This window comes from Esox lucius, chromosome 20, assembly GCF_011004845.1.
Source record: "Esox lucius isolate fEsoLuc1 chromosome 20, fEsoLuc1.pri, whole genome shotgun sequence".
Taxonomy (NCBI): Eukaryota; Metazoa; Chordata; class Actinopteri; order Esociformes; family Esocidae; genus Esox; species Esox lucius.
Genome location: NC_047588.1, coordinates 25,489,391 through 25,506,542, shown reverse-complemented (window position 1 = coordinate 25,506,542; position 17,152 = coordinate 25,489,391). Strand labels below are relative to the sequence as shown.

The following is a 17,152-nucleotide window of genomic DNA, read 5'->3' as shown; positions in this document are numbered from 1 at the left end:
CAAACAAGTCCGATCCATGAAGGCCCCACCTCGCAACTTACAGGACTTAAAGGATCTGTTGCTAACGTCTTGGTGCCAGATACCACAGCACACCTTCAGAGGACTAGTGGAGTCCATGCCTCGATGGGTCAAGTCTGTTTTGGCAACAAAAGAGGGACCTACACATTATTAGGCAGGTGGTCATAATGTTATGGCTGATCGGTGTATGTTTGAACAGTGGAGTAGTATAGCATTATTTACTGTAATAAAACAATATTGAAATGAAATATAATACCTATAGACAAAAATGTCCTTTTCACTTATATTTTTGTCTAATCATGTTTGATCGTCTTCAAAATACTTCAAATAACAACAATTCTAGTGTACTATACAGATACTATTCTGAACAATTATTCTTAGTCCAACAGAATGTCTTTTTTATTCACTGCACTGCAAGTCCAATTAGGTGCAGATATTTTTAATTCAGATTTTCAAGTGTATTGTTTTAGATCCAAGCCCTGAAAGGGAGGGTGAGGGTGTGAACTAGTCCATATGTAGTGAGACGCATATGTCAAGGCTAAGAGCTGCAAAATACACTATGTGAGGAGCAGCTGGATCCAACCAGAACACAGCCATATCACACATCCATATTTATATGGGTATAGAATTTTTTTTGTGTATGTATATATTTAAATATATAAATATCAGCAACTGGTTTACTCAAAGTGATAATAAGTTATATACTACTACTAAATACAAATTAAGTGATTTTAGAATAATTGGGATAATTATTGTGATGCAACATTTTTCTTTTATGCTATGTCTCTTATTTGTATGGACTATTGTAGTATTTGTTAAACAAGAGAGCTGTAGGTGGGGCATAATAGGGAAATAAAAATATATTATTTAACAGCTAAAGTGCTGTTAAACACTGGATTCTTCACAATTTTCTTTTAGAATGTAATGATATTCATAATAATATTTGAATTAATGAGGAAATGTGAGTAAAGAAAGTTGCATTTCAATAATATTCACATTAGATTCAAAAATATTTTTTACTACTGTTTTTCCATTACATTTTAGCAAACCAGTCTGTCCTTTTCCACGTGTCCATCAACAATCAATAGAGTTCCTGGTTGGTCAGTTGCAATCAAAGGGGTGTGACTTGTTAGAGTTGTATGGTTTCAAGTTCCCATATAAGCAATGATGCTGGTGAACACCTCTCATCAACAGGATCACATCGCAACCATGATTTCATTGGTCTTTGTTCTGCTCTTTGGAGCTGCTTGTGAGTCTAGAAATTGGAGTCCAACAAATGTATAAATTCACACAGAAGTATGTCATTCCACCTTCATATCATAATAATGTCTTGAAGGTTGCTAAAAATGCCTCTCTATTTCCAGTTGCCACGGAGGATGACAAGATCGTTGGAGGGTATGAGTGTAAGTCCTACTCCCAGCCCCATCAGGTGTCTCTGAACTCTGGGTACCACTTCTGTGGTGGCTCCCTGGTTAACAAGGACTGGGTTGTGTCTGCTGCTCACTGCTACCAGTCGTAAGTAGCCTACCATGTAATGATATATTGTGACAATGACAACTACCAAGAAGAAGCTTATATACAAAAGGGAACTTCATATTGACAGTAACTGTGAAAAAAACAACTGTAACTAATCATAAGTGTACATAAAACAGTGACATAGACCAAGATTTGAAACAAACAAAACACAATAAGTAACCCATCCTAGCAACAATGCATTGTTTAAATGAACTTACTTTCAGTTAAATGAACTTCTTCAGTCTGTAGCCAAAACCCCTTCATTGTATATCCCAGTCAGTGTCTTAAACCAACAACCTTTGGTTTCCCAGCCTGGCACACTGCACCAAATAAGGATATCCTATTTGGAGGGGCAAGTAGTGGCCTTCCCCTGGTTGCTACAGTACAGTGCCACTGACTAAAGCTTTAACTTTTGGGTAAGCAGGTATAGGGATAGGCTATAAATTACTATGCTGTTACTTAACCCCCCCCCCCTTCTATTTCAGCCGTGTGGAGGTGCGTCTTGGTGAGCACAACATCAAGGTGACTGAGGGTAATGAGCAGTTCATCTCTTCTTCTCGTGTGATCCGTCACCCCAACTACAGCTCCTACGACCTCAACAATGACATCATGCTGATCAAGTTGAGCAAGCCTGCCACCCTCAACGCTTATGTGCAACCTGTTCCTTTGCCCAGCAGCTGTGCCCCTGCTGGCACCATGTGTACTGTCTCTGGATGGGGCAACACCATGAGCTCCAGTGAGTACAGCACCTGGGTCAAAGGTTACATGCAACGGTTAATCCTCTTAGCACTGACTATCTGTACAGAAATAAACAAATGACTAAAACACAATGTCATGATGTCTAACCATAACTCTTCCCTTTATCCTCTTTGTTCTTCTCCTCTTCTCTCTTTCTCCTTACAGCTGCCGATAGCAACAAGCTTCAGTGCCTGAACATCCCCATCCTGTCCTTCAAGGACTGTGACAACTCCTACCCTGGCATGATCACTGACTCCATGTTCTGTGCTGGATACCTGGAGGGGGGCAAAGACTCTTGCCAGGTACTCACCACTCTAAACTCAGTGGTCTCCCAATGAAGACTTCACAATTATTTTAGTTATTATAGAAATATGAACACATATTCTCTTTCTATCTGTGTCTCTCAGGGAGACTCCGGTGGCCCTGTGGTGTGCAACGGTCAGCTCCAGGGTGTTGTGTCCTGGGGTTACGGGTGTGCCCAGAGGAACAAGCCTGGTGTCTATGCCAAGGTAAGATTTCCTGTACAGTTTGAGGAATACATCAACAGGCATACATCACAGTGGAATAATTATGTAGATTGCTGGTTCTAATACTATTTTACCTCCCACTGAATGTACTGATGTCTCATTTCTCCTTCTCTTCCTTCAGGTGTGCATCTTCAAAGACTGGCTGGCCAACACCATGGCTACTTACTGAGTCTGATCCTAACTGTGGTCCTCCAACATGCATCCTGTGCAGTTCAACAACCAGCTGATGTACTGGAGATGACTAATGACAAATAAAAATTGTATCATATTAACATTGTACTGAGTAATTTGTTTTCAAGTCTACAACATAAACAAAACATTTATGATTATCGGTAATCAGAACATAAATGATGCAGCCATAGTGAACACTAATATGAATATGAATTTCTTCACCCCTTACCACTTCTTAACAGAAGACGTATACTCTGTATGTATGTGTATGCATTACTACTGTATATAACTGGTGTTTTGCTATGGAACTGCATCCTAATATGTTTAATGTATAATGAATACAAGATACAGCCTGTCACTGACTACTAGCCATTTTAAATGATTTTGCAGTATATCCATGTTATGACTGTCTGAAAGGTTATACAGAATCAAGTGAAATGTAATAAAAATGATATTACAAAGTACATGCTTTTACTTATAATGTACCTACCCAGGAGCAAGGCTACTCTGTGGAGGGCTGTGTGTATTTTGTATGAGCGGGGTTGAAGGGGTTATCATGTGTATGTAAATATGCAAACAGGGTTTAGTTGGCTTATCTCAAAGCTCCTGGAAGTTTTTTACTGTATCTGAGGCCAATAGTTCATTATCCCACCCAATTCAGTTAAGGGGGAAGATTATGGGCCTACGTCCATGTATTTGTGAGGACACCCAATTTTGAGGAAACATATCGATCAGTTAAATTTCAGGACTAAAACATATGACTCAAAATGCAAACTCTGTAAAGTGATGTCCCCTCATCCCGTTTCACCAAGTCATGAAATTGGGTACATAGAACCTTCTCGTTAACTTGAACAAATGTGCTTCAACGACCTGGAACTAGATTTGCTGCATTCGTGGAATAATGTCACTCAGTTTTTTTGCTTATAAAAATATTGCAGCTATCGACCAATAAGCATGACTGACCTCTACTTATAAAAAGATATTGGTTCCATAAATACATCTGATAAATTTTGCAAGTACTGTCCAGACTAATAATGGTATAGAAAATGTCGACCAAACTGTGGGACAATAATGTGCAGTAGGTTTTATTTCAGGCTTTGTTTAATTCAGAGTGATTACACTTGGCATGTACTGTCAGAACCTTGTGTCTCACTAACCTGCAAATTATCTCCGACACCAATGACATGAGCTTGACTAAAGTCAGTGATTGATGTCACTTTTCATAGAGAGCCGCCAATTACAAAATCACAACAGTTGGCTGTGGGCAATATGCCATTGGAATCGGGTGGCATGTATACTATTGTATAACATCATTTGAACTATCATACAGCAATCAGCAATAACATTATGACCACTGAAAGGTGAAGTGAATAACACTGATAATCTCGATGTCATGTCACCAGTCAGTGGGTGGGATATATAAAGCAAGTGAACATTCTGTCCTCAAAGCTGTTTTGTTAGAAGCAGGAGAAATGGGCAAGCGTAAGGATCTGAGCGACTTTGACCAAGGCCAAATTGTGATGGCTAGATGATTGGGTCAGAGCATCCCCAAAACTGCAGCCCTTGTGAGGTGTTCCTGGTCTGCAGTGGTCAGTACCTATCAAAAGTGGTCCAAGGAAGGAAAAGCGGTGAACCGGCGACAGGGTCATGGGCGGCCAAGGTTCACTGATGCATGTGGGAAGCGAAGGCTGGCCCGTGTGGTCCTATCTAACAGACGGGCTACTGTAGCTCAAATTGCTGAACAAGATAATGCTAGTACTGATAGAAAGGTGTTAGAACACACAGTGCATTGCAGTTTGTTGCCTATGGGGCTGTGTAGACGCTGACCAGTTGGGGTGTCCATGCTGACCCGTGTCCACTGCCGAAAGCACCTACAATGGGCATATGAGCATCAGAACTGGACCAAGGAGCAATGGAAGAAAATGGCCTGGTCAAATGAATCATGTTTCCTTTTACATCACCTGGATGGCCGGGTGCGTGTTTATCACTTACCTGGAGAACACATGGCACCAAGATGCACTCTGGGAAGGAGGCAAGCCAGCGGAGGCAATGTGATGCTTTGGGCAATGTTCTGCTAAGAAACCTTGGGTCCTGCCATACATGTGGATGTTACTTTGACAGGTACCACCTAACTGAGTGTTGTTGCAGACCATGTGCACCCTTTCATGGCAATGGTATTCCCTGATGGCATTGGCCTCTTTCAGTAGAATAACGCACCCTGCCACAAAGCAAAACTGGTTCAGGAATGGTTTGAGGAACGCAACAACGAGTTCAAGGTGTTGACTAGGCCTCCAAATTTCCCAGATCTCAATTCAGTTGAGAATCTATGTGATGTGCTGGACAAACAAGTCTGATCCATGAAGGCCCCACCTCGCAACTTACAGGACTTAAAGGATCTGTTGCTAACGTCTTGGTGCCAGATACCACAGCACACCTTCAGAGGACTAGTGGAGTCCATGCCTCGACGAGTCAGGGCTGTTTTGGCAACAAAAGAGGGACCTACACATTATTAGGCAGGTGGTCATAATGTTATGGCTGATCGGTGTATGTTTGAACAGTGGAGTAGTATAGCATTATTTACTGTAATAAAACAATATTGAAATGAAATATAATACCTATAGACAAAAATGTCCTTTTCACTTATATTTTTGTCTAATCATGTTTGATCGTCTTCAAAATACTTCAAATAACAACAATTCTAGTGTACTATACAGATACTATTCTGAACAATTATTCTTAGTCCAACAGAATGTCTTTTTTATTCACTGCACTGCAAGTCCAATTAGGTGCAGATATTTTTAATTCAGATTTTCAAGTGTATTGTTTTAGATCCAAGCCCTGAAAGGGAGGGTGAGGGTGTGAACTAGTCCATATGTAGTGAGACGCATATGTCAAGGCTAAGAGCTGCAAAATACACTATGTGAGGAGCAGCTGGATCCAACCAGAACACAGCCATATCACACATCCATATTTATATGGGTATAGAATTTTTTTTGTGTATGTATATATTTAAATATATAAATATCAGCAACTGGTTTACTCAAAGTGATAATAAGTTATATACTACTACTAAATACAAATTAAGTGATTTTAGAATAATTGGGATAATTATTGTGATGCAACATTTTTCTTTTATGCTATGTCTCTTATTTGTATGGACTATTGTAGTATTTGTTAAACAAGAGAGCTGTAGGTGGGGCATAATAGGGAAATAAAAATATATTATTTAACAGCTAAAGTGCTGTTAAACACTGGATTCTTCACAATTTTCTTTTAGAATGTAATGATATTCATAATAATATTTGAATTAATGAGGAAATGTGAGTAAAGAAAGTTGCATTTCAATAATATTCACATTAGATTCAAAAATATTTTTTACTACTGTTTTTCCATTACATTTTAGCAAACCAGTCTGTCCTTTTCCACGTGTCCATCAACAATCAATAGAGTTCCTGGTTGGTCAGTTGCAATCAAAGGGGTGTGACTTGTTAGAGTTGTATGGTTTCAAGTTCCCATATAAGCAATGATGCTGGTGAACACCTCTCATCAACAGGATCACATCGCAACCATGATTTCATTGGTCTTTGTTCTGCTCTTTGGAGCTGCTTGTGAGTCTAGAAATTGGAGTCCAACAAATGTATAAATTCACACAGAAGTATGTCATTCCACCTTCATATCATAATAATGTCTTGAAGGTTGCTAAAAATGCCTCTCTATTTCCAGTTGCCACAGAGGATGACAAGATTGTTGGAGGGTATGAGTGTAAGTCCTACTCCCAGCCCCATCAGGTGTCTCTGAACTCTGGGTACCACTTCTGTGGTGGCTCCCTGGTCAACAAGGACTGGGTTGTGTCTGCTGCTCACTGCTACCAGTCGTAAGTAGCCTACCATGTAATGATATATTGTGACAATGACAACTACCAAGAAGAAGCTTATATACAAAAGGGAACTTCATATTCACAGTAACTGTGAAAAAAACAGCTGTAACTAATTGTAACATGTAGAGAATGTATACAGTTTCTTCCTCATTTATTGAGGCACAGTCCAATATTTCTTTATACCATAACATGTCAGTATTGCAAAATGTCTGGGTAATCACACAGCCGTTCTGTTCTTTAACTCAAAGTGCTTTTAGTTCATAAAAAATGCATGGTTTAAACTAACATACATTCAGTTAAATAATCACCCTGTCTTCAGTTTTTAGCCGAAACCCCTCATTATATAACCTGGCTGGTTAAACGTCACATACATTCCCCAGCAGCACTAAAGTCTCTGTAAATAATACAACAGATGTTAATGCATTGAAAGCTGCATTGTGGATTCTTTGTCCTGTATAAAACATTAACTAAAATGTAACATACTGTAACATTTGGCAGTCAGTGTGTTGAACTGAGAACATTTAGTTTCCCATCTGAAGGGGCAAGAAGTGGCCTTCCCTAGGTCGCTAAAATGCAGCGCCATTGACTAAAGTCTACATTGCTGCTTTGAATGCGTGGACCCCAGCAAAAAGATAGTAGTGTTTAGCTTTACTTTTGAGTAATCAGGAGCAGGGCTTAGCTACACCTTACTACCCGTTTACATAATACACCCCCCCCCCCTTCTATTTCAGCCGTGTGGAGGTGCGTCTTGGTGAGCACAACATCAAGGTGACTGAGGGTAATGAGCAGTTCATCTCTTCTTCTCGTGTGATCCGTCACCCCAACTACAGCTCCTACGACATCAACAACGACATCATGCTGATCAAGTTGAGCAAGCCTGCCACCCTCAACGCTTATGTGCAACCTGTTGCTTTGCCCAGCAGCTGTGCCCCCGCTGGCACCATGTGTACAGTCTCTGGATGGGGCAACACCATGAGCTCCAGTGAGTACAGCACCTGGGTCAAAGGTTACATGCAACGGTTAATCCTCTTAGCACTGACTATCTGTACAGAAATAAACAAATGACTAAAACACAATGTCATGATGTCTAACCATAACTCTTCCCTTTATCCTCTTTGTTCTTCTCCTCTTCTCTCTTTCTCCTTACAGCTGCCGATAGCAACAAGCTTCAGTGCCTGAACATCCCCATCCTGTCCTTCAAGGACTGTGACAACTCCTACCCTGGCATGATCACTGACTCCATGTTCTGTGCTGGATACCTGGAGGGGGGCAAAGACTCTTGCCAGGTACTCACCACTCTGATCTCAGTGGTCTCCCAATGAAGACTTCACAATTATTTTAGTTTAACTGATACAGAAATATGAACACATATTCTCTTTCTATCTGTGTCTCTCAGGGAGACTCCGGTGGCCCTGTGGTGTGCAACGGTCAGCTCCAGGGTGTTGTGTCCTGGGGTTACGGGTGTGCCCAGAAGAACAAGCCTGGTGTCTATGCCAAGGTAAGATTTCCTGTACAGTTTGAGGAATACATCAACAGGCATACATCACAGTGGAATAATTATGTAGATTGCTGGTTCTAATACTATTTTACCTCCCACTGAATGTACTGATATCTCATATCTCCTTCTCTTCCTTCAGGTGTGCATCTTCAAAGACTGGCTGGCCAACACCATGGCTACTTACTGAGTCTGATCCATAACTTTGGACCTCCAACATGCTTGCATAACTTTACATCATCTTGTGCAGTTCAACTAACTTATCTAACAGTTCATCCAGCTGATGTACTGGAGATGACTAATGACAAATAAAACCTTTCCCATAATTCCATTGTACTGAGTTAAAAAAAAATCATGCCTGCAGCATAAAGCAGACATTCATGAATCATAGTGAAATACATGATTCTGTAAGGCACCAAGGCAATGTTGAGTGTAATTGGAATATGTATATTTATTATGGTTAATCAAGTTGAAATTACAGCATAAATAGTGCAGCCATATTAAATAAATAATATTAATACACATTTCTTAAAACTAATACATATCATCCTATATGGATAGGGCCAAACTGAAATATTTATAGCGGAAAAGGTACATGTGTGCATTGCTATGAAATTCATGCAGTATTATTATGTAACTGCATCCTAATATAGTTTTCATGATTCAGTTATGCTGCAAACACACAGATTTGCGAATGTATTGCTGTATGGTATTTTTCCCTCAAAGAACACACGGTCAGTATCACAACTTCAGCACTTGCTGAGTGCAACGTCTGACAATAACTAGTAAACTACTTCCTATTGTATTGCTTTGAATGATATGCCTTGTCAACACCTTGCAAAGGGATCCAATCGTAATAATCATATAAACTGCCTTCCATTAGTCAAATCTCCTGTACAGAACACTGGGATATGGCACACTTCCCTGAGACAAATTGCAAGCCTTTGAACTGGTCTTATTGGTTCCCACCATCCCGTGATGCTCTCGGCCATGGCCAGAGCTGAATGTCCAACTGACCCGGTCAGGACAAATATTCAAGGGTTCCGATAAGATGGCCGTATGTGAAGTCACACTTGCAAGAGAGTTTGATTAAATTAAGCTTTAATTCTCTCAAGCTCTTAATGAAAATCGCCTTACACAGTCAGAAATGTCTGACAATACCAGCGACCCATGTCTACTATCCAAAGACAGACTCTTAAAAAATGGAAGAAACAGCTAGCCTAACTTCAGAAGTCAGCTAGCCTAAATTCTGATCCCAACTACCAATCTATCAACAATTAATTGGCGACTGACTCTGACAGTCCTTCTCCAGTGAGAAGCCCCAAGGCTAGCCCAGTTTTCAAGATAAAGAAGAAAGAAATGTCTCTTCTCGATGTACAGGCAAGTATAATTCAAGTCTTCAAAGAAAGAGCAGAAAGCTTAGAATAGATGGTACGGGAAAAAACAACCTCCATCGAAGAACTGAAGACTTCACCTAACTTGGCCTTAATTAAAATTCAAGATCAAAAGAAGGAAAACCAAATATTGATTACACAATGCAACCAAGATAAAAAAAAACATACTGATAATTACTGGAGTTCTGAAACTCAGTTTCTGAGTGGAGCAGAGACCAATAGGGAGCTTTGAATTTGAATGTACGCAATCGGCGCCAACCAATGAGAGTGCAGCAGCACATGTATATATAGTGCTATAGTGCTCTGTTCCACTCATAAAATTGAAGTTACAGAACTCTAGTAACTATCATTCTGTTTAGCTGAGCACCGCCCATAGGGGGAGCTCTGCTCCTATTGGTTTAGGGCAGAGCTAATTATTGCCGAGATGTACTCTCAAACAGACATAACACATCACAAGGCAAAGCTAGGTCGAGTCTGGATAACACTGAGCATGGCCGTGTCCCATAGTGGATACACAACAGTGGAGCTGTGAGGGCAAACGGGGACGACAAATACCACAGGTCCCGTGTAAAACAAAGGTTTATTTTAAAGCACACACTGTAACATGGGAAAAGGGGCTGAGCAGAACCAAAGTGAAGAAAGTGAAAAACCATTCTAACTAATCTAACCTACTAGTGTGATCATCTAGTCTCTCTAAGTCCTCAAAATACAGAGACTGGTCTGCCCAGAATCGTACCTAGAGTACAGTGGATATGGAAAGTCCTCACCCTGTTAAAATGCCAGGCTCTTGTGATGTAAAAGAATGTGACAAAGATAAATCATGTCCGAACTTTTTCCACTTTTATTGTGACCTATAACGTGAACAACTCAACTGAAAAACAATCTGAAATCTTTGAGGGGAAAAAAAATAACCTGGTTGCATAAGTGTGCACACCCTTAAACTAATACTTTGTTGAAGCACCTTTTGATTTTAGGTAGGAGTCTATTAGCATTTTTTGGGTAGGAGTCTAATATTGGGCACATCTTGACGTGGCAATATTTGCCCACTCTTCTTTGCAAAAGCACTCCAAATCTGTTACATTGCAAGGACATCTCCTGTGTACAGCCCTTTTCAGATCACCCCACAGATTTTCAATTGGATTCAGGTCTTTTTTTTAACCTATTTCTCAAACCAATTATTTTTTTACCTATTTACAACATTAAAAATATTTCTCTGACGCAAATCTGGCCACAAATGTCATTCATTCAGTATTCAACTACAGTGGTCTAAATAGATTAATAAAATGAAATCCATATGAAAAGGAACAGTACAAAATGTGATTTTACTTGAGAAATGTTTTCATACAAAAATCTCTTTTACTGTTTAGAAATGAAAGTACTTCATCTATCTAGCTACCACAACTAATAAAAATAGGTGTCTAAATTCCTCTTATATAATAGTCAAAAGTTGAATATTTCTCCCATGTTAATTGCACACAATGAATACCTTTTCTTAATTTGTTAGCCTGTTACTCTGTTTGCCAAACAACTGAGCATGTCTTGTGAATGACAAGTTATTTACCAATAACAGGCATAAGGATCTGAGGGACTTTGACAAGGGCCAAATTGTGATGGCTGGACGACTGGGTCAGAGCATCTTCAAAACTGCAGCCCTTGTGGGGTGTTCCCAGTCTGCAGTGGTCAGTACCTATCAAAAGTGGTCCAAGGAAGGAAAAGCGGTGAACCGGCAACAGGGTAATGGGCGGCCAAGGCTCATTGATGCACGTGGGGAGCGAATGCTGGCCCGCCTGGTGCGATCCAACAGACAAGCTACTGTAGCTCAAACTGCTGGTATTGATAGAAAGGTGTCAGAACACACAGTGCATCGCAGTTTGTTGCAGAGGGGGCTGCGTAGCCGCAGACCAATCAGGGTGCCCATGCTGACCCCTGTCCGCTGCCAAAAGCACCTACAGTGGGCATGTGAGCATCAGAACTGGACCACGGAGCAATGGAAGAAGGTGGCCAGATCTGATAAATCATGTTTCCTTTAACATCCGGTGGATGGCTGGGTCCGTGCGTGTCGCTTACATGGAGAATGCATGGCACCAGGATGCACTCTGGGAAGGAGGCAAGCCAGCAGAAGCAGTGTGATTATTTTGGGCAGTGTTCCTACTGCGCAACTTACAGGACTTAAAGGATCTGATGCTAACGTCTTGGTGCCAGATACCACAGCACACCTTCAGAGGTCTAGTGGAGTCCATGCCTCGACGGGTCAGGGCTGTTTTTGCGGCAAAAGGGGGACCTACCCAATATTAGGCAGATGGTCATAATGTTATGGCTGATCGGAGTATGCTGCTACAGCTACTGATGATAATCTATTTTCTACTGCCCTTACCCATATGTAACTACACAAACCCTCAACTCTTCAACTTGGTATTGATTCTCCCTGTATACTGCTTAGCCAAATTATAGTTTTCTGAATCATGTGTTTATTCACTGTAATTTGATTTTCTTCATACATTTTTTATTTACTTTTAACAGCATTTTTGGAAAAGGCCTCATTCCTATGTAAGCATTTCACATTTACACTCTAACGGTTTTTGGAGGAACTTGTGCCAGGTGTATTTTTACTAGGATTTTCCGACCAAAACCACTTTGGCTGGTGTACAAAGCGCTGCTTGGCCTTCAGTAGACTGTATGTTTGTCAACCGGTTACACAGCATGTGAACCCCCCAGCTGTGTTGCATTCATGTTCCGTCTAGGTACTCCACAGTCTGAAAAGACTCAATCTCAAATTGCAATATTTTCTCCTTTTGTAGAATTAAATTGAATCTAGATGGCAAAAACTTGCACTTAATAGAGAAAAAGGTGCAGAAAGAATAAGGTGCAGTGGTCTCTTAATTTTTTCCGGAGCTGAATATATATACAGCTAAGTATGTACTTACTAAGTATGGCTATGATGTGTTGAACATATAGTCACTTTAATAATATTAATGGATTGAATGTATAATGTGGGCTCGATACATGACGTAATCTAATTTCTTAACAGTAAACCAGACATAAATACCATAAACTAAAAGGTCAAGTTAAATGCATCCAAGAAACTTATAGATTCACATATTTGTTTGTCTGCTGTAATTACCTTATTATCTAAACAAAACTAAACTTCTTTTACTACATCTTCAATAAAACTGTCTAAATACTTCTGTCTTCTGCTAATGGGGTGACTAGATATAACGAGTCAAGTTGAAACATTTGATTTAAAACATAAAATGCTGGAGTATAGGACATATTCAAAATGTTTTGCTTTACTGCCAAAATATATGGTTAGAGGAGTGTATATCTAGCTTTTTGCAGCTTTTAGGGTCAACATTTGAACTTTTTGGAACTTACTATGTCACATGCTCATCTAGGCAGATCAACGGTTGCCCCTGATTGGCTATTTTTTTTACCAATAAAACAGTTCAATGAAACAGGACAGCACAACCGACTCATATAAAAGGCTGCAGGCAAATGTTTATCATCGCAGCGACTGGAATGCAAAAATGATTTCTCTTGTCTTTCTTCTGCTCATTGGAGCCGCTTGTGCGTATAAACATTATCTTGGAGAAATTTACAGGAATGTCTATAAATCTGCCATCCAACATATTACATTTTCATAAAAATTTCCATTGAGTATCAAATATAGCTAAGAATCTGCCTTCTCTCTATTTCCAGTTGCCACAGAGGATGACAAGATCGTTGGAGGGTATGAGTGTACGTCCTACTCCCAGCCCCATCAGGTGTCTCTGAACTCTGGATACCACTTCTGTGGTGGCTCCCTGGTCAACAAGGACTGGGTTGTGTCTGCTGCTCACTGCTACCAGTCGTAAGTAGCCTACCAACTACCAGCAAAATATTCTCTCATAGCTACATAGGCATTGTAACAGTGAGAACCTAACAAATGCAACTAATCTCTCCACCACTTCTATTTCAGCCGTATTCAGGTGCGTCTTGGTGAGCACAACATTGCCATAACTGAGGGTAATGAGCAGTTCATCTCTTCTTCTCGTGTGATCCGTCACCCCAACTACAGCTCCTACATCCTTGACAATGACATCATGCTGATCAAGCTGAGCAAGCCTGCCACCCTCAATGCTTATGTGCAACCTGTTCCTCTGCCCAGCAGCTGTGCCCCTGCTGGCACCATGTGTACTGTCTCTGGATGGGGCGACACCATGAGCTCCAGTGAGTACAGCACCTGGGTCAAAGGTTACATGCAACGGTTAATCCTCTTAGCACTGACTATCTGTACAGAAATAAACAGATGACTAAAACCCAATGTCATGATGTCTAACCATAACTCTTCCCTTTATCCACTTTGTTCTTCTCCTCTTCTCTCTTTCTCCTTACAGCTGCCGATAGCAACAAGCTTCAGTGCCTGAACATCCCCATCCTGTCCTTCAAGGACTGTGACAACTCCTACCCTGGCATGATCACTGACTCCATGTTCTGTGCTGGATACCTGGAGGGGGGCAAAGACTCTTGCCAGGTACTCACCACTCTGATCTCAGTAGCTCACATCTTCACTTACAAATTTTAACAATTGAGCAAACAGTCTTTTCCAGAGTAACTCACAGGAGCTATTAGGGTCCAGTGGTCGGCATAGGTACACAATGAAGAAGTTATCATCTTGTTTGCTCTGCGATTTGGTTACTGGTCAAATGATGATCTAAACACTGCTTGCTGCTCCCAGATGACTTCAGTATTTTGTTCAGTTCAGTGGATAGAGAAATATCAACAAGTATTATTATTTTTCTCTCATTCTCTCAGGGAGACTCCGGTGGCCCTGTGGTGTGCAACGGTCAGCTCCAGGGTGTTGTGTCCTGGGGTTACGGGTGTGCCGAGAGGGATCATCCTGGTGTCTACACAAAGGTGAGGCTGAAAGAGTTTTCCTCTACTGTTTAAGGAACACATCAAGAAATAACCCTAATGTCATCCTTCTACTTGTCTTACTCTACTGTAGGTGTGCCTCTTCAACGACTGGCTGAGCAGTACCATGGCCACATTTTGAGTCTGATCCTAGATTCAGATCTACAGCTTTTCTTTTGGCATCATCCTGTGCAGTTCAATACTGAAAAATATTGAAAATGTAACATTATTTCAGTGTACTGAGTTTACATCACGGAAACGTTGATTGCAAGTGCAATGCTCACATTGGTTCCAGTTAATAAAGCTGTGCAACATGAACAATATACAGCCAAATTGAATTATTTACATAAACATTCCTTATCACTTAACACTAGTGGAAATGGGCCTACATGGAAGGGGCCAAATTTAAATGTTTGGAACCTAGTTAGTTTAGGGATTTGAACAAGCAACATTTCATGTGCTGATCGAATGCTGTTCACCACTAAGCTATCTGCTGCCCCACACCCCAAAGACAGACCATGATTTTTATTATTTAAAAATCGAATCCAGCTTATCTCTCTCAATAATTTATAGAAAATTAAGCTATTACACCTAAGCCACTAAGCAATGAATATTATGCTAATATTTAACTATTGTCTGTAGCATCACTTTAGCTAGACTGAATCATTCATGTCTCTGACAAGCTATCTACTGGACTGACCAACTTTCCTGTTGAATTTGTAATCTTTCTGCTCAAATCTGCACCACAAAAAATATTATAGTTTATATATAGTATCTCACAAAAGTGAGTACACCCCTCAAATTTACCTCAAATTTACAAATATTTTAGTATATCTTTTCATGTGACAACACTGAAAAAATGGGGAGTTCATTGAGGGAACCATGAATGCCAACATGTACTGTGACATACTGAAGCAGAGCATGATCCCCTCCCTTTGGAAGACTGGGCCGCAGGGCAGTATTCCAACATGATAACGACCCCAAACACACCACCAAGACGACCACTGCCTTGTTAAAGACTCTGAGGGTAAAGGTGATGGACTGGCCAAGCATGTGGCCTCAAAAGGAGCGCAAGGTCTCTAACTTCCACCAGCTCCGTGATCTCGTCATGGTGCAGTGGAAGAGGACTCCAGAGGCAACCTGTGAAGCACTGGTGAACTCCATGCCCAAGAGGATTAAGGCAGTGCTGGAAAATGATGGTGGGCACACAAAATATTGACACTTTGGGGCCAATTAGGACATTTTCACTTAGGGGTGTACTCACTTTTGTTGCCAGCGGTTTTGACATTGATGGTTGTTTGTTGAGTTATTTTGAGGGTACAGCAAATCTACACTGTTATACAAGCTGTACACTCACTACTTTACAGTTTTGTAACATGAAAAGATTCACTCAAATATTTAAAATGTGAGGGGTGTACTCACTTTTGTAAGATACTATATATATATATATATATATATATATATAGTATATATATTTAACTTTGGTCATGTCAAAGTTACTTTTTACAACTCATGAAAAGAAATGACCAGAAAGTGTAAGGCTCAAAAACAATTAGCTCCAAGAAACAAGCACTTATCTGTGCTTATTATAGGATGTATTAGTTTACAAAATCTGACTTCTATATAACATATTAGATTTGTTAGTAAAAGACAACACTGAGCAAATAAGAGACTGACATTCATCACCCTCTGTGTACATCTGGGTACATTCAGAATAGTGCAATGTTCCAGACCAAATGCAATTTGTGAAGATAGTGGAATTAATTACTACCCGTTTTGGGGGATATATCTATACCTCTGATTTGAGTTCCAGGAACTCAGATCAGCTGGTGAAGTTTGAGTGAGGCTGGAGTATAGGTATGTACTGGTCACTGACAATTTGTCTCCCTCTGACGGAGGCCTGGACAGTTGCAAGGCTATCAGTCTGCCTCTACAGACTTTGCTCTGAAAAGTACCCCCACCCCTTACCTTCACAATTTGTTATAAAACCAGGAATGGAATTTCATGATTTTAGGGGCAAGGCCACTCGGCCCTAAGCATTGAAAGTTCTCATGAGTGGGCTCATGGGCATCATTCTAAAATGGAAAAGTTTGGAACCGGCAAGACTCTTAATTAAGCTAAGAAACTAACTGGGAATATAGGGTCAGGGAGGTGACCAATTACCCAATGGCCACTCAAACAGACTTTCAAAACATCCCTGCTTCTCCATCAATAAGGCCGTTATGGTACAGTGACTGGATGAAAGCCACTACTGTGTAAAAGGCATGTGAAATGCCTCCTGAAATATTTTGAGAGCATGAGAAAAAAATATATTTTTGGTCTGGTGAGAACTACATTTATTATTAGGCCATGAAGGCCAAGCACTACATCTGTTGAAAACAAGTTACCTCTTATCATCTGTCTAATATCATCATGGTGATGGAAGCATCTCAGCTACAGGCTGATTGGTGGGGTGATGCTAAGATGGTTATCCTTCTGGAAAGTTGTCCCATCTCCACATAGGAACTCCGAAACCCTGTCATGATTA

The 17,152-nt window shown here is 40.5% G+C and overlaps 3 protein-coding genes across 3 annotated transcripts; all 3 read left to right on the top strand.

The window, feature by feature from the left end:
• Nucleotides 1-1,227: 1,227 nt before the first annotated feature.
• Nucleotides 1,228-2,967, top strand: LOC117593467 (trypsin-2-like). Its single transcript, XM_034288752.1, has 6 exons — nucleotides 1,228-1,267; nucleotides 1,383-1,533; nucleotides 2,019-2,269; nucleotides 2,437-2,573; nucleotides 2,679-2,780; nucleotides 2,920-2,967. Exons 1-6 carry the CDS (start codon nucleotides 1,228-1,230, stop codon nucleotides 2,965-2,967), a joined length of 729 nt encoding a protein of 242 aa, XP_034144643.1.
• A 3,570-nt stretch (nucleotides 2,968-6,537) lies between these two features.
• On the top strand, nucleotides 6,538-8,556 carry LOC105024310 (trypsin-2). The gene is made up of 6 exons (XM_020040833.3): nucleotides 6,538-6,577; nucleotides 6,693-6,843; nucleotides 7,578-7,828; nucleotides 7,996-8,132; nucleotides 8,243-8,344; nucleotides 8,484-8,556. Exons 1-6 carry the CDS (start codon nucleotides 6,538-6,540, stop codon nucleotides 8,529-8,531), a joined length of 729 nt encoding a protein of 242 aa, XP_019896392.3. The 3' UTR covers nucleotides 8,532-8,556.
• A 4,664-nt stretch (nucleotides 8,557-13,220) lies between these two features.
• LOC117593504 (trypsin-2-like) lies at nucleotides 13,221-14,948 on the top strand. Its single transcript, XM_034288951.1, has 6 exons — nucleotides 13,221-13,299; nucleotides 13,432-13,582; nucleotides 13,691-13,941; nucleotides 14,109-14,245; nucleotides 14,527-14,628; nucleotides 14,720-14,948. The coding sequence occupies exons 1-6, from the start codon at nucleotides 13,260-13,262 to the stop codon at nucleotides 14,765-14,767; spliced, it is 729 nt and encodes a 242-aa protein (XP_034144842.1). The 5' UTR covers nucleotides 13,221-13,259; the 3' UTR covers nucleotides 14,768-14,948.
• The last annotated feature ends 2,204 nt before the right edge of the window (nucleotides 14,949-17,152 follow it).

Bases quoted from the DNA above. Each gene is read 5' to 3' on its own strand.
- LOC117593467 (XM_034288752.1), top strand. From the start codon at position 1,228: ATGATTTCATTGGTCTTTGTTCTGCTCTTTGGAGCTGCTT. The intron at 1,268-1,382 runs GTGAGTCTAGAA...CTCTATTTCCAG, and splicing joins TCTGCTCTTTGGAGCTGCTT to TTGCCACGGAGGATGACAAG. The intron at 2,574-2,678 runs GTACTCACCACT...TGTGTCTCTCAG, and splicing joins GGGGCAAAGACTCTTGCCAG to GGAGACTCCGGTGGCCCTGT.
- LOC105024310 (XM_020040833.3), top strand. From the start codon at position 6,538: ATGATTTCATTGGTCTTTGTTCTGCTCTTTGGAGCTGCTT. The intron at 6,844-7,577 runs GTAAGTAGCCTA...CTTCTATTTCAG, and splicing joins GCTGCTCACTGCTACCAGTC to CCGTGTGGAGGTGCGTCTTG. The intron at 8,133-8,242 runs GTACTCACCACT...TGTGTCTCTCAG, and splicing joins GGGGCAAAGACTCTTGCCAG to GGAGACTCCGGTGGCCCTGT.
- LOC117593504 (XM_034288951.1), top strand. From the start codon at position 13,260: ATGATTTCTCTTGTCTTTCTTCTGCTCATTGGAGCCGCTT. The intron at 13,300-13,431 runs GTGCGTATAAAC...CTCTATTTCCAG, and splicing joins TCTGCTCATTGGAGCCGCTT to TTGCCACAGAGGATGACAAG. The intron at 13,583-13,690 runs GTAAGTAGCCTA...CTTCTATTTCAG, and splicing joins GCTGCTCACTGCTACCAGTC to CCGTATTCAGGTGCGTCTTG.